This window comes from Crassostrea angulata, chromosome 10 (assembly GCF_025612915.1).
Source record: "Crassostrea angulata isolate pt1a10 chromosome 10, ASM2561291v2, whole genome shotgun sequence".
NCBI classification, from domain to species: domain Eukaryota; kingdom Metazoa; phylum Mollusca; class Bivalvia; order Ostreida; family Ostreidae; genus Magallana; species Magallana angulata.
The window spans coordinates 14623175-14637604 of record NC_069120.1 but is presented as its reverse complement, the minus strand read 5'-3'; the positions used below and the strand labels follow the sequence as shown (position 1 = coordinate 14637604).

Genomic DNA, 14430 nt, shown 5'->3' with positions numbered 1-14430 from the left:
AAGGAAATGGGGATTGACAGAATCTTTTTTATATGTGTTCATTGTCAAATCATTTTATTGCTTTGGAGGTTGCGAACACAGAGACAAATGATATGCGTTTAGTAAGGATATTGATCGAGGCAGCTAAATGTGGTGATACACTAAATTGAAAAAAAAAAGTATATTGAACGTTTATGAATAGTGATTTGTTTCCAAAACACTAAATTTAAATGTATTTCACTGTTGTGTAAGAAAAGTAACTAAACGCTTTTCAAATCATGGAACTCACGGGAAATCATCTATAAAAATGAACAGAAAGATTCCTTATTGGTGATAATAATTATAATCAGTCATCGGTGACACCGTAACCACTTCACAAGGTGAAAAAATGAATTAATAAAACATCTTCTTTCATAGGAAAAAAAGGGTAGAAATTACTTTTTTGAGATACTTGAAACGTTAAATGGTGATACAGTAACCCTGTAAATCTCATTTGCTAGAGTTATTTCTCTTGTCAGTGGGCCATTGTACCTTAACGGTTTCAGAGATGAAGCTAAGGATCATAATTTCTAAAGTCAAAGTTAATTGTTCGACAAAGTTAATATACAATCAATAATAACAAAAATCTATTTAAAGTCAGATAGATTTAAAAATCTACATACAAATTGTTTGGTGAATGAATTTTAAACAAAGCCTTTATAATGAATCACGACGTAATGAATCTGTAACAAGTGTAACGATACAAAATCTATAATACAGGCAGCGAAATTGAAGTGGTCTAGTTGAACTGTTATTAAACCTATAGGGCTCTGTGTGTATTGCATAATACAGGTGTTTATACAAACTTGGGCACACATTTAAGTTTTTATTTAAAGGAAGCTGGGCAACGTGTGAGGGAATTTACATTAAACGATAATAATGCTTCTTGTAAAGGCAATATCATTGGACTCTCTTGACGGTGAATTCAAAGATATGTATATGTTTTACATTTCAAAAATTCAATATTCGATCTTATTGGTACTTGTAACTGAGATTATTTTTCATTGTACAAACATACTCTAGGAATGCATCATACAGTAATAAGAGAACATGCCCAACTACGTGTAATTTTTACAGCATAATTAAGTATCAAACTTGATATTAACAAAAAAAAGGGTAACAAGTAATTGTGTTAATGTTTTATTACCAATAACAAACACGCTATTTTCAATTTTGTAAATGTATATAATTTCAATTTTCCAAAAAAGGATAGAAAAAAATAAAATGCAGGTATCGTATCATTACTTTTTTCAATGTAAACATTGTTATATATTTACTCCTTAATTAAAGTGATTTTTCTCTACAAAGTTTTTGGCACTTTATAGTCGCGGAAGCGTACTAAATAAAATGTTAATATGGCTGTTCCATGTATGTTTCATATCCCCGACTGCGAGCGTATATTATGGCTTTACAGCGACGATGCACGTTTATTTTATACAAAAAAATCAGCATGAATATAAATATAAGCATTGAATGCTTATTTTTCGATGTCGTCGGCCCGATGACACACCAATGCGGTGCAGACAAATTTTCATACCGCGCTAACGCGCGGTTTTCAATTTGTCTGCACCGCATTGGTGTGTCATAGGACCGACGACATCGAAAAATAAGCATTCAATGCTTAAATAAATGTGTTGTCTTTAAAACTCATCAGATTAACATCTACTGAGCATCCAGCTTGTAACTGCAACGTTTGAAACGTCTAACTACATATACCATAGACATGTTGTGGCCACTCATGTTTGATATATTAGTATATGAATAGTGCCTGTTTGGGAGGGTAACAGTTGAAATTGACACCCGAGAAAACCATTGTCAACCGACGCGAAGCGGCGGTTGACAATGGTTTTCGAGGGGTTTCAATTTCAACTGTTATCCTCCCAAACAGGCTCTATTTATTTTATTATAATTAAATTTTATAGATGTTTTTACTTCTTTTATATAGAAATGACGTTAATTCCACGGCGAACCGTACGCGCATAATTTACGTGCATGTAACAATTTATTGTGTTACCCGTTGCTAAGTGTGTCGCTAACGCTTTTTAAGAAAATTTTACTGCTTTTATATAGGAATAACGTGAATTTTACAGCGAACCGTACGCGCATAATTTTCGCGCATGTAACAATTTGTAATGTTACCCGTTGCTAAGTGCGTTGCTAACGCTGAGGGTAATAGAACGGATTATGAACTGTGTCTTAACCAATCAGAGTTCAGTATTTAACATGAAAGTATAACAAATAATATTGCTACGACCTTGATAAGAAAAAAAATAATATGACAGCTTGCAGGAAATATAAAAAAGGTTTGTTGGTATTTTTTTATGGATGCAAAACGAAGTTTCATGACACAACTTTACTGTAAATTTGTATAAAATCGGATATCTATTTAACTAATCATAAATAAAGGATATATAATCCTTTTACTTAGAAAGATATCTCTTGAAAATAACACTACATCTTTCAGAGAGTATATATGTATGTATGACAAACAGATATATCTTTTAATTTAGATATAATAGTATTCAAAAGTCACAGAAATACTAGGAGACCTCTATCTCTAGTAAAAATAAAATGCTTCTTTTATTTATTATAGTATCATCTTTTTCACACAGAAGATATATATTTAAGAACAAAGCCGTATTTTAATAAACTAAGCTGATCTCCCTTAAAACCGTTTTTATAAGACGAAGAAATAGGTGAAAGATTGTGGTTTTTTTCTGAAATTGTGAACACTGGGCCTTTAATTTTAATTTTGAAAGGAAAATTCTCGAAAGTAATAAATACATCATTGATGTTGTATTTTAACTTTAGGGGAAAATCAAATTTTTTATCAAATTAATTGTGATTTCTTTCATCGTAAATTTATTTTGAATAAATCATTTATACAAGGATTAAGGTATGCTATTTGTCATAGTATTTTATTTTGGGGGGTTTTATACTTTTTTCATTACTGCTATTGAGGCTTACACAATTATCTAAAAACATTTTGGAGATAAAAATGACTAAATCTTTCTAGTCATATCTATTAACAAAGCTTGCTTTCTGGATTTTGCCATTAAATACACATAATTTGTTATGTCAATCAATTACAATTACATCTAATATCAATCTTATTATCATCAAGCAAGCATGCTGTCTGTGTATTGACCTGCCATACTAGGGGAAAGTGTATAAAAGATACGAGTGTTCTCCAATATTTAATGCTTTTAATTAAACATTGATTGCTTTTTTTTTTGGATGTCGTTGGTCCTATAAGACATCAAGCGGTGCAGACAAATTGGTATGATAATTTGTTTGCTTGGTATTTTATGGGACCGACGACAACCAAAAATAAGCATTCAATGCCTATATTTATATTCATACTGATGTCTATTTGTATAAAATAGTTTTGTATTGTTGCTTTAAAAACATTATTTACCCTTAGTTTATATTTGTTCTAATGGCGCATGTATTAGTTAGGTGTTTTCATTTAAACAATAAAATGCTTTCTTTGGTGATTCATTCGGGATATGAAGGTAGCGGAATTGCAGAAAAATTACCTAACCCGCGTTAGCAGGTTATGTTATTTTTTTCTGCAATGATCGCTAACATCTATTAACATCTTTCTTTTAGCTAATTGATAAATTGATTATGAAAAGTAAGTAAAATTTACTAAATTACTGTTAATGTACGTAAGTACGTTAGCTTAAAGAAACAGCCAAATCGTCTCCCGTGAGACTTTGATTCTGACATCGTCATGATTATTTCGTGCAGTCCGTGATTTTTCTTAGGTCGTTGTAGGTTTGGACCAATCGATAAACATGGCGTCTCAATATCTGTCCTGTCATTTTCTTGCCAGTTTCAGCCGCTGTAGATTTCGACCAATCGATAAACGCAGCGTGTAGATTTCAGTCTGGCTGTTTCTATAGAGCTATGAATTAACCATAAGTTTCCGTAAGAAATAGAAGGAATAATACTTGTTGGATGTAAATATAGTAAATTAAACGTCGCAGACTTCAAATGCAAACATAAAGGGGAATATACATTGAATGTTAATATTGAATAATAATACCTCTAACTTTCAAACCAAAATGAGACAGGATTTAAATCTAGAAAGCCCTTTATCTTATCAAAAGATTTATCTCTTTTAAAAAAGGGATAATTAGCTTGCCAGTGGTCATATTGGCTTGGTAGTTTTTAAGGTAAATTAATCGAATATGTGACTTCGAATGGAAAAAGAATGTAATGATAGCTGACATTAACATCTAAATAGCTTGAAATAGTAATTGTTGTAACATGTACGTGTAAGTAAGAACAAAATCGCTAAACGCAGGATATTTTTGCCAATGAAAGTAAAAGACGCTTATCTAGTGGCCTGTTTTTATCTTTACTGTTAACTTAAATTCTTGTATATTCGAAAAATATCTTCCTCTTTTCCATGTCGGTAAAAGATTCTGAACAGAAATATTCCATATCTGTGTTTCGTTTAACCAAATACAATTTATCTCCGGACGAATGTTGTGATAATTTAATTTTTAGTAAATATTTACTTCCAGCAAATGAACTTGGGTCTCGAAACTTAAATACTCTGTGATCTGTGATTAGACCACTGAGCAGGCTAATCGAACCGGACTGAACATGCAGTGGTCCCCCTTGTATATCGAACAATGCATCGATTTGATCGATTTTTCGTTATCAGTATGGCATTGAATTACTGATAAGTCCTGTTACCTGACAAATGAGGAACAAATATTTCAACGTGCAGGCCTGGAATTAAGTTCCTTCATGGGATGGAATGATCACTGCATGAGTCAAAGATAATCAGATCCGACAACTTTAAACAAACTCATGGTTCTATGGAAACGGCATTTTATTTTTTATATGACAGAAATAACCATATTTTGAGAAAATTACGTCAAACCGGAACACTTTAACATGGCTGATAATAGTTTGAGATAGCCAAAAGGTAATGTCGTCTTCATTTTATTTTAAAATGATTACTGTATCTAATAATGCAAGTTTAGAAATCTTTGTAACTACGATTGTGTTTACATTTCGTTTCTATATACACCTAGTGCATTTAGTACTTTATCTTCAATTTTAAATATTTATAACATTGCAAAGTTGTTGCTTTCATAAACTGAATTGTTTGCCTCGGTTTACATCCAGCCTTGATATGACTAAAGAACCTGTCGTTGAGATTGCCTGATTTACAGCGTGCTCTTATGTAACTTGGATATATTTGGTTTTACCCGTAGGAAGTGCAATGGCAATTTTCAATCGGACAGAAACAATCACCTGCCTGTTATGTGTACTTGGTGTAACGTTCTCCCTGTTTGTCAGAGGTATCTGTGATAAATTAATACGAATGATACAAATTACAAATGGTTCAATCGAATTCGAAAGTAAAGAAAAAAATCCCTATCTAAAACATACCAGCATTTAATATATGCATTGTGAAAGGTATAATAGTGTAAATGTAATAAAAAGTATAAACTTACATTGAAAGACAAGTAAACAATAAACGTTCATATGTTCAAATATTTACAACATATAGTATGATAAATTGGTTGGTTTTTATCTTCTTAAGTGTCCTTTGGTGATTGCAGTGGCAATACGTATTCTACAAATTTTGAACCAATCAAAGAAACAGAAAAAGGTAATCAAATGCCACCAAGCAAACTCTAAATTTACAACGTGACATTTCATTTAGTTAAATTGAACTTCAATATTTTTTGAAGTTTCAAACAGTTATATTGCATACTCGATATATTTATCAGTCATCAGTCAAAAATATTTGTGATATAAAATTAAATTGTATCCATTTCCTTGAATTAGAACGTTTTATAATATTTAATGTTTTATGATATTGAACCCTTCCAGTCATTAACAGTGAAATATTTGGAGGCCAGCTTACTCACTCTGCCTATTTGTTTTGTTGGTTGAAATTTTAAAACAATTCAACGTAATCTTTACACCTGTGTTTACATAAAGAATTGCGTGAAAGAACCAAATTGATAAGCTTTTATTGTTGTTAAATTTTTTCCCTAGATTACATTTATTAGAAGGGGTGATTTAGACATTAAGATAGTTATAGATCTATGTTTTTTTAAATTCTTTTACAAGTGTTCTAACATTCTATTTCAGATGTCATATTATGGAATGATACGTTTTCAATTCCTAATATCATTTTGTCTATGGTGCCTACAATAGCTGGAGTTGATCAGTCCGCTGCAAACGATTTGAATGAATATATCAATTTGAATTACTCCGACTCGTTTCTAGAAATAAGGGTTGTCAAAGCACTGGATAAGGAGGAACTCTTCACAAGATTTCATGTAATTCTAACTTTGTATCTTTTTGTTATACTTTCATGTTAAATACTGAAATCTGATTGGTTAAGACGCAGTTAATAATATTTACTATTACCCTCAGCGTTAGCAACGCACTTGGCAACGGGTAACATTAAAAAATGTTACATGCGCGAAAATTATGCGCGTACGGTTCGCTGTAGAATTCACGTTATTCCTATATAAAAGCAGTAAAATTTTCTTTAAATTTTTAAAAAAGACATTCAGTATAACAAAATAAATAGTGCCTGTTTGGGAGGATAACAGTTGAAATTGACACCCCTCGAAAACCATTGTCAACCTCCGCTTCGCGTCGGTTGACAATGGTTTTCGAGGGGTGTCAATTTCAACTGTTACCCTCCCAAACAGGCACTATTTATATAATAATATACAATCCATTTTTATACTGCATCTGCTGTGATCTAATTTAGGTGATGAATAGAGTTTGACGTAAAAAAAACATTATTTGCTGCGTACTTATTAAGACTACAATTAACTGGGCTTAAAACTTGCGACTGTAGCAAAATGTAAAGGTTCGATGATTTACAGTTGGTTTCCATTTTTGAAAAGAAAATTAATGTTTCAATTTACTTGGTTTTCTAAACTTTTATAGTAATGTTTGAAAAAAAAAATCAGCAAAAGATTCAATTTTCTTAAAATTGCAACAACAAAAACTCAATATAAAATATATAAATAATACCCTAACCAACCTTCCTTAATTTTTGCATATTCTACGATCTTGATTTAAACATAAGGGTCTTAAAATATATATTTTTAAAAACTATAAAAGGACCTTTGCGGATCAATGAAGCGATGATAGTTATTAGAATTGATAACTGATGCTAGTGGGCCATTAAAGTAACAATATGCTTTCTTCGATGGTGTATATGAAAACAAAATATAATATGAATGGCATATACATTCCTTAATCCGCATCATCATTAAAATTAATAATTTACATAAAATGAACCTTAATATAAAAACGTTTTGTTCATTGGAAATCATGATTTTGTAATGAAAATGTCTGACATAGTAACTTCAGCTTAAGAGGCTGGATGGTCAACAAATTAACCATCAAATTCACCTTAAATTTTACTATATGATTTTTTAGCTTTAAACCATTATTTAATGAAGAAAAATTCCGTATAATTTGTCTTTTAAATTTTGGTATCTGACTGTTTTATATAAAGATCTTCTTTTAAAGGAGATCATTACAGTCTAAAAATGGCCACAATTCTCGAGGCCTCTTATATTGCCAGACGACTTTAAGAAGAAATGGCTGTAAAGGAGCGTATGCCTATTGCATACACATTACCAATATCCGAAATACAATGTTACATTGCATTGTGAAATATAATGTTCGTTCTTTTCTAGGTTAATATAGAGAGTATAACGCTTCAGATGTCTTGTAATACACCGGGGAAACAAGCTTTGAGAACAGTGAGTAGAATGTAATCGATTTAAACTTTCAAATCTAAAAATTGTAATGATGATGATGATGATGATGAAAAATCCTACAAATAATTTATACTTTTTAGAATTTAACAGTGATCATTCAAGAAGTCAATGAATTTGCTCCCTATATTTATGGAAGTCCATACAACATCACTGTGAAAGAGGTAAACGAGTTGCATTCAGTCCATTTTGTCTTTTACATTTATCATTATTCAGATACCGGTATATACATTCAGTGTCAAAATCAGACTAAATCCCAACGCTATATCCCATCTGGTTCATTTAATTTTGTACAAAAAGATGTGCTGATTATAAACGTATTACATTTGGCTTTGTATTACTATTTAGCGTTTTTGGTCAAAAGCAGCGCGTCTTCTGAATCAAGATCATTGCTTAAAGTATAACAAATATGAATAAGAATACGCCGATTTAACTTCATCTATATATGTACATGTACAGCACTTTGATTAACAAAAACTAGTACCACATATATACTTATTCTGCATAAATAAGGAGATACCTTCTGTCTTTAATGACTGGTCAATACAAAATAAATAAATAAATTTCAAATACAATGTATCATACAAAAAAAGAATGACGATAATGTCCCTTTGTTTTGTTGTAGGACACGCTCATTGGATCAACTGTATTAAAGGTCAACATTACGGATCCAGATGTTCCGTCAACTCCTTTGATTTATACTTTAAAACCATCTGACCCATTGGTATTACTGTTGTTTTGAATTTGTACAGCTGTATTAAAAATCATATTCAATGATATTGGAATGTGTGGAAATATTCCTTTACAATTTAAATCTACGTTTGTTGTTTTTGTGTTTTACAGAGCTCAGGTGCTCAGTATTTCGGATTTCCTCAGCCAAGTTTTCCAGACCTGAAACTCATTAAACCTGTTGATTTTGATGCACTGGTTTCCAGTGGAAAGGAAACGATATATAATTTTATTCTTAATGTTACGGTACATTACCTTTACACTGAATTCACTAAAGTCAACAATAAAAAGCCTCAAGCTTGACAGGGAAAAACTTCTAAAATATACGTTAAAACACAACTCACAATAACACGCTTCGTTAAACATACCCTATATCGTGCTCATCTATACATGAGACTGTACAAAGATGATGTTGCTTCTTTTACAGGACGCCAGTTCATCGGGATTAAGTAATAATACAAACGTCACAGTGGTGGTAGAGGATGTGGACGATCTTCCACCTATATTTATTTATCCAGATTGTGAACAGCAGTGTGCCAGTACGCAGTTTCGAATATCCACAACAAGAACAAAAAGGGTACGTTTGCATATTTTGCCTACTGTTAAGTACATATATTATATAAACAGTGCCTGTTTGGGAGGGTAACAGTTGATATTGACACCCCGAGGAAACCATTGTCAACCGACGCGAAGCGGAGGTTGACAATGGTTTTTGAGGGGTGTCAATTTCAACTGTTATCATCCCAAACAGGCACTATTTATTTTATTATACTGAATGTCTTTATTTAAGAATTTTTTTACTGCTTTTATTTAGAAATGACGTGAATTCTATGGCGAATTTACGCGCATGTAACAATTCGTTGTGTTATCCGTTGCTAAGTGTGTTGCTAACGCTGAGGGTAATAGAACGGATTATCAACTGAGTCTTAACCAAACAGATTTCAGTATTTAACATGAAAGTATAATAATAGCAATTTTGGTATTCAAAATAAAGTCCAAATAATAAAATATACACTTTATATTTAAATTTAATTTGACAGGGACAGTTGATTGTTTCTCCAATTGAGTTAAAGGCAGTTGACCAAGACAGCCTTAATTTCAGCGTCACATATTCCATAGAGCCAGGTAATACCATGCTTTTCCTCTTTTGATGCTTTATGTGTTTTGGCCGAAAGCTCGAGTGAGCATTTCTTATCACATTCCATCCAACGTTTGATTACAAACTTATAGAATTTTGATCACTCCAGAATCACTGCACCTATTTCAGATTAAATGAACGAGCCATAAAGCATCCTTTAGTAAAAAGACCTCTTCAAATGAATGGTTATGCAGTTTCTTTTGAAGTAAAACTATGATTTGTGTCTATAAATAGAAAAGGGTGTCACAGCACAAGGAATGTTAAAATTTGCAGTAGTTTCTATTTATTTGTGGTAGAAAGTTTATTCAAACTGTGACCTTTGTACCAATAACCTCAGAAGAGGTGCAAAGTAACATGAAATACAACCTATACATTTAAACTTGTATGAAAATTGTTTTTCATCTAAAGAGGATGTTAGTACCCTTTATATTCATTTCTAAATTTAAAGGTTCTTCACTTAAGGGTGCTTTTGTTTTAAGATTTATTGAACTTTGTTAAATAGTTCAAGAGAGGAAAGAAAATATATGTTAACGAAGCAGCAATAACTCTAAAACAAAGTTTGATTGGAAAAGCTCAATTGGTGAGCCAAAACTACCATAAAAAACTATTACTCGTGTCAGTTATGCAATCCAAGGGTTTCTTGTTCTTTAAAGGCTTCTGTAAAAATATTAAAATTCGGGGGGGGGGGGGGGGCAGTTTTACATGTTCGTTGGGTCGCGATTTCGTGTCTAATACCTACCAAAGTAAAAATGACTTTATAATCCTAATTTATTAATTCGTGGATAATTAAGAGAATTGAGCCACCATAAATTCTAACGATTCCACAGTATTTATTTTTATTTTCAGATCAAAACAATTATCACGACTCCTTTAAGATAGACAATATAACTGCTTCCATTTCTCAGATAGGTGATATCAACCATACTGGGATAATTTTAGTCAAGGTAGGAGAACATTTGACTGCAGGTATTGTTACAAAAAATGTATAAAACATACTGTGATTGGACAGCTGACGCTTTGTCTTGTAAACACTCGCTCCTTTGAGAATTATAAAAATAAATTGATCAACTGTAAGAGTTTTTGACTATAATTTCTAATTTTAATGATGAATGAGATTTTTGTTTACACATAAGCTTTATGAAATTGAAATAATCCTATCAGTTAAATATGTTTTAGATAAGACTCTTTACTGTTATTTCTACAGGCCACTGAAAAATCTGCTAAAAGACATTACACTACTGCAGTTGTACTAGTTGAGTTACCAAATGATCCGTTAAACAAACCTGAAAGGAGTACAGATGAAGCCAATGACAATGGAACCTTGATCGTTGTAATAGTACTCGCGATAGTTTCAGCAGCTTTGATATCGGTCGTCGTAGTGTTGGTTATCCTTCATAGAAAACTGAAGAAAAATGTTGCGCCTTTTGATGGTAACAGTTCAGTAATTAAGGTGCTGGATGAGAAGGGTCAAAAGAGCTCTGAAATAAACGAAGTAAAACCTATTCCTAGATCAAATACCATCTCGCAGGAAATTGAACTTCCGGGTAATGTGCGTCAGGAAAATGTCAAGGACATCGAAGAATACGACGAAGAAACTGATCATAACTTAGAAATGCAAAACGGTAACCTACTCAACGCCCTATCTACAACTTCTGAAAAGAACAATACATTGGACCCTATTCAACCCAACTCAACTCCAAAGAAAAAAAAGAAAAAGAAAAAGAAGAAATCTAAATCTTTGTCTGAAAGGTTGGGTAAGAAAAATCGTTCAGGGATCTCTGAAGTTGGTCAGGGGAATAATGAAGATGAGAGAACACAGTCAAGCAGGGAGGATAGAACGCTCGATTTACAAAACACCGAAATAGCAGCAATAGATGGCGAGTTTGTCTGAATCTGATTATTTAATTATGTGAACAGCTAGCAAATACTCAAGGGGAAACACCTAGAAATGAATGTGATATATTGTAACATATAAAACAATGCTTTTTTGAAAACGCTTGTATTACAATTTTTATTTTATAGATATTTTTGGTCATTCTCAAGTAGTTTCTATGAATAAATATTTTTTCTGTAATCTGCATAATAATGGATATTATAGTATTTTCATAATTAGTGTGACAATTAGGCAAAAAACCCTGATTTAGTTTTACAAAGTATTTCCTTTTCCTTCTAAACTTCCATATCAATGGATTTCAAATACCAAAACAACTCTTCCTCTCCAAACTAAGTATATGTAGTTAAATTATTTTTCTATTTGACTTAATTGACAACGAGTATGAAACTGTGCTTATGAGCGTAATTTGAAATAAACATTTATCCGATCAATAAATTTATATTTTTGTCCCCTTCATATTTTACATACATGTAATTCGAATGGCACACAATTCAACATAAGCATGGTTTGTTGACAATATGTAGAATATCAATGAATCAAGTTGAAGGATTAATTAATTGAGTAAACGATTTAAATCACGTATCGCTCGATCGACTATGGAATCAAAAAAAAAACTTTGGCAGGAACGTGATAAATCAATCAACTCCTTCATATGCTACTCTTTCAAATGTCTACCTGTACAATCTGTCGAAATGCAAATCGACCTTAAAACAATGCAAACAATCAAACGATTCGATTAGATACACTATACGCCTTAAGTCATTTTAAAAGATGGTTGAAACAGGGAAGGTTTTTCAGAATGCAAGAAGAAAGAAAATGGAGACATGGATACAGCATTTGATTATTTTATTGACATGTTTTGTATCATCAGAGGGAGTAGTTTTTAGAATGGAAGCAGAAAAATATGCTGCTCGACGATTTCACAACCACAGAGAAAATGCTAGCGGCGAAAAAGCTGTGAATTTCAACAAAGGACAAAAACTGAATTTTTACTTTTGTTTGCGAGATGATGCTGAAGTATCGGTGAATCAAGTAGTCTACTCTAACGACGGTGGGAGTGATACGTTTGAAGTGAACCTTGATGGAAAGCTTGTATTAGGAAATCTGAAGACCCCTGAACAGTCAAATGGTGGCAAACATTGGAATGAATTCCTGTACAGCGGTCAAGTCGGTCCCAACATGACACTTGAATCAGGGAGGCACACGATCACGCTCGATTTCAAAGAAACCGACAGGCATGGGCTAGATGTTGATTTCATTGAAATAGAGGTAAATGATAAAAAACTGAACAGGGAAATTTTTGAATGTGCAGTTTATTGTATTCCTGAGATCAAGTATGATAATGGACCCATTCGAGACGATATGCCGTCTGCCATAGCTGAACGAATCGTCGTACCTGTCAATTGTCCTACCGACGACAACATTCTTATTCCTGTTTATCACGAAGATATCAAACATTTTCTAATAACAGCAACACTGCCGAAATACCGCTCCTTCGAAAACCACTACACTGGGAAAGAATCCTTTTGCAGTGATGACAACAGTGGTATTCTTTGGAGTTTTTCAAACTTAAAAATTCCCTGGGATAAACAGACAGACAGTTGGTCCGGCTTTACAACGCTTAAGTATCAGGCGTCGAATGTTAGTAAGAACTCTTATCTTACTGTGACTTTCCAACCAATTGCCAAAAACGATTTGGCAATTGACAACACTCTGAAAATTTCATTTAACGAACCTAAAGCAGATATTTACGTAGAAATGAAATACAAAAAATCGGATGGATCTTGGTCTACACCAGAAGGACAATATATAACACCCCAGAATATGGATTATTTAGTAAGTATCCCTAGAAATACATGGTCCGATACTCAAGAAAATCAAGTGGAAATTACAATTTTAGCCGATCCAGAAACCCTTACGGGATTGGACCTCGATTTACTGTTGTATCGTCGGAAAGAAAAGAGACGGCGAGAAGAGGTTCTGTTTAACGATATGAATACACGAGTTGCGGCTACAAATATATATGTTGGAGATGAAACAGACAACGAAAAAATGGTAGTCAAAAGTGGCAATATCAAAGGAAATGTCTCAAATGTTTCTTTTATCAGTGTTTATCAGAAATCACAGTGGTCAGATTCTCAACACGAAATTCTTCGTATTCACCAAAATGGAAAATTACAACTCCTTCCTCTACCTGCCCACGGTTTTCAAGGGAAAATGCCATTTGGAACGTCTGTTTTCCTCGGCGCAAATGATCCTACTAAAATGCCACCAAAGGCTCCTATTGACCAAATCACCATTATACCAGAGCCTCTGGAGATGTTTCTGACGTACAAAGACGGTTCAAAGGCCACGTTGCTTGTGAAAACGGATCTTGACCAAACTAACGTCTTGGTGAAAGACGTTCAGATCACTAGAGACCCGATCCAATACCCGTTTGCTACAATAAGTTCTATGTGGCAATTTGACGGAAATGCAGACATTGATCATGTCAGTACAAATGGTAATGTTGAACGGCACGTCATGAACGGATGGAAAGAGTTGTATGGAACTCACTTTTCTTTCTTCCGGAAATGCATTTCCAATCACAATACTCTGAGTCCTGATGTCCAGCTGAAGTTGGTTAATGAGGAGGATTTGTACTTGCATTTGTAAAGAAATAAGCTGTACGCATGGCAAAGACCAGAAAATCAAATCATCGTGATGAAAAAAAAATCAGTTTTACATATTAGATACCTTGATCAAATTTCACTTGTCCTCTCTACTCTAATGCTACTTCAAAGTAAAATAAACAATACATGTACTAATTTCCAGATTCGTCATTTTTTTCTAATAATTAATCAAAATGTTGTTTTATGCAGAGAAAA

General features: G+C 32.8%; 1 protein-coding gene across 2 annotated transcripts; it reads left to right on the top strand.

Annotated features, from left to right (window-relative positions):
• Positions 1 to 4611: 4611 nt before the first annotated feature.
• Positions 4612 to 14374, top strand: LOC128165225 (protocadherin Fat 3-like). 2 transcript variants are annotated; one of them, XM_052829518.1, is made up of 12 exons: positions 4612 to 4963; positions 5167 to 5342; positions 5588 to 5656; positions 6145 to 6335; positions 7722 to 7787; positions 7886 to 7966; positions 8428 to 8526; positions 8646 to 8777; positions 8959 to 9108; positions 9572 to 9656; positions 10516 to 10613; positions 10874 to 14374. In XM_052829518.1, the coding sequence occupies exons 2-12, from the start codon at positions 5264 to 5266 to the stop codon at positions 11558 to 11560; spliced, it is 1737 nt and encodes a 578-aa protein (XP_052685478.1). In that variant the 5' UTR covers positions 4612 to 4963; positions 5167 to 5263; the 3' UTR covers positions 11561 to 14374. The 2 variants fall into 2 exon arrangements, with proteins under 2 accessions (XP_052685478.1, XP_052685477.1); XM_052829517.1 differs by having other exon boundaries at positions 4613 to 4963; positions 5256 to 5342.
• Positions 14375 to 14430: the final 56 nt, after the last annotated feature.

What these genes read in the sequence shown, in the direction of transcription:
- LOC128165225 (XM_052829518.1), top strand. Translation starts at nt 5,264, where the DNA reads ATGGCAATTTTCAATCGGACAGAAACAATCACCTGCCTGTTATGTGTA. An exon ending in ACAACATCACTGTGAAAGAG is followed by an intron (nt 7,967 to 8,427) that starts GTAAACGAGTTG and finishes GTTTTGTTGTAG; the next exon opens with GACACGCTCATTGGATCAAC. An exon ending in TAAAACCATCTGACCCATTG is followed by an intron (nt 8,527 to 8,645) that starts GTATTACTGTTG and finishes TGTGTTTTACAG; the next exon opens with AGCTCAGGTGCTCAGTATTT.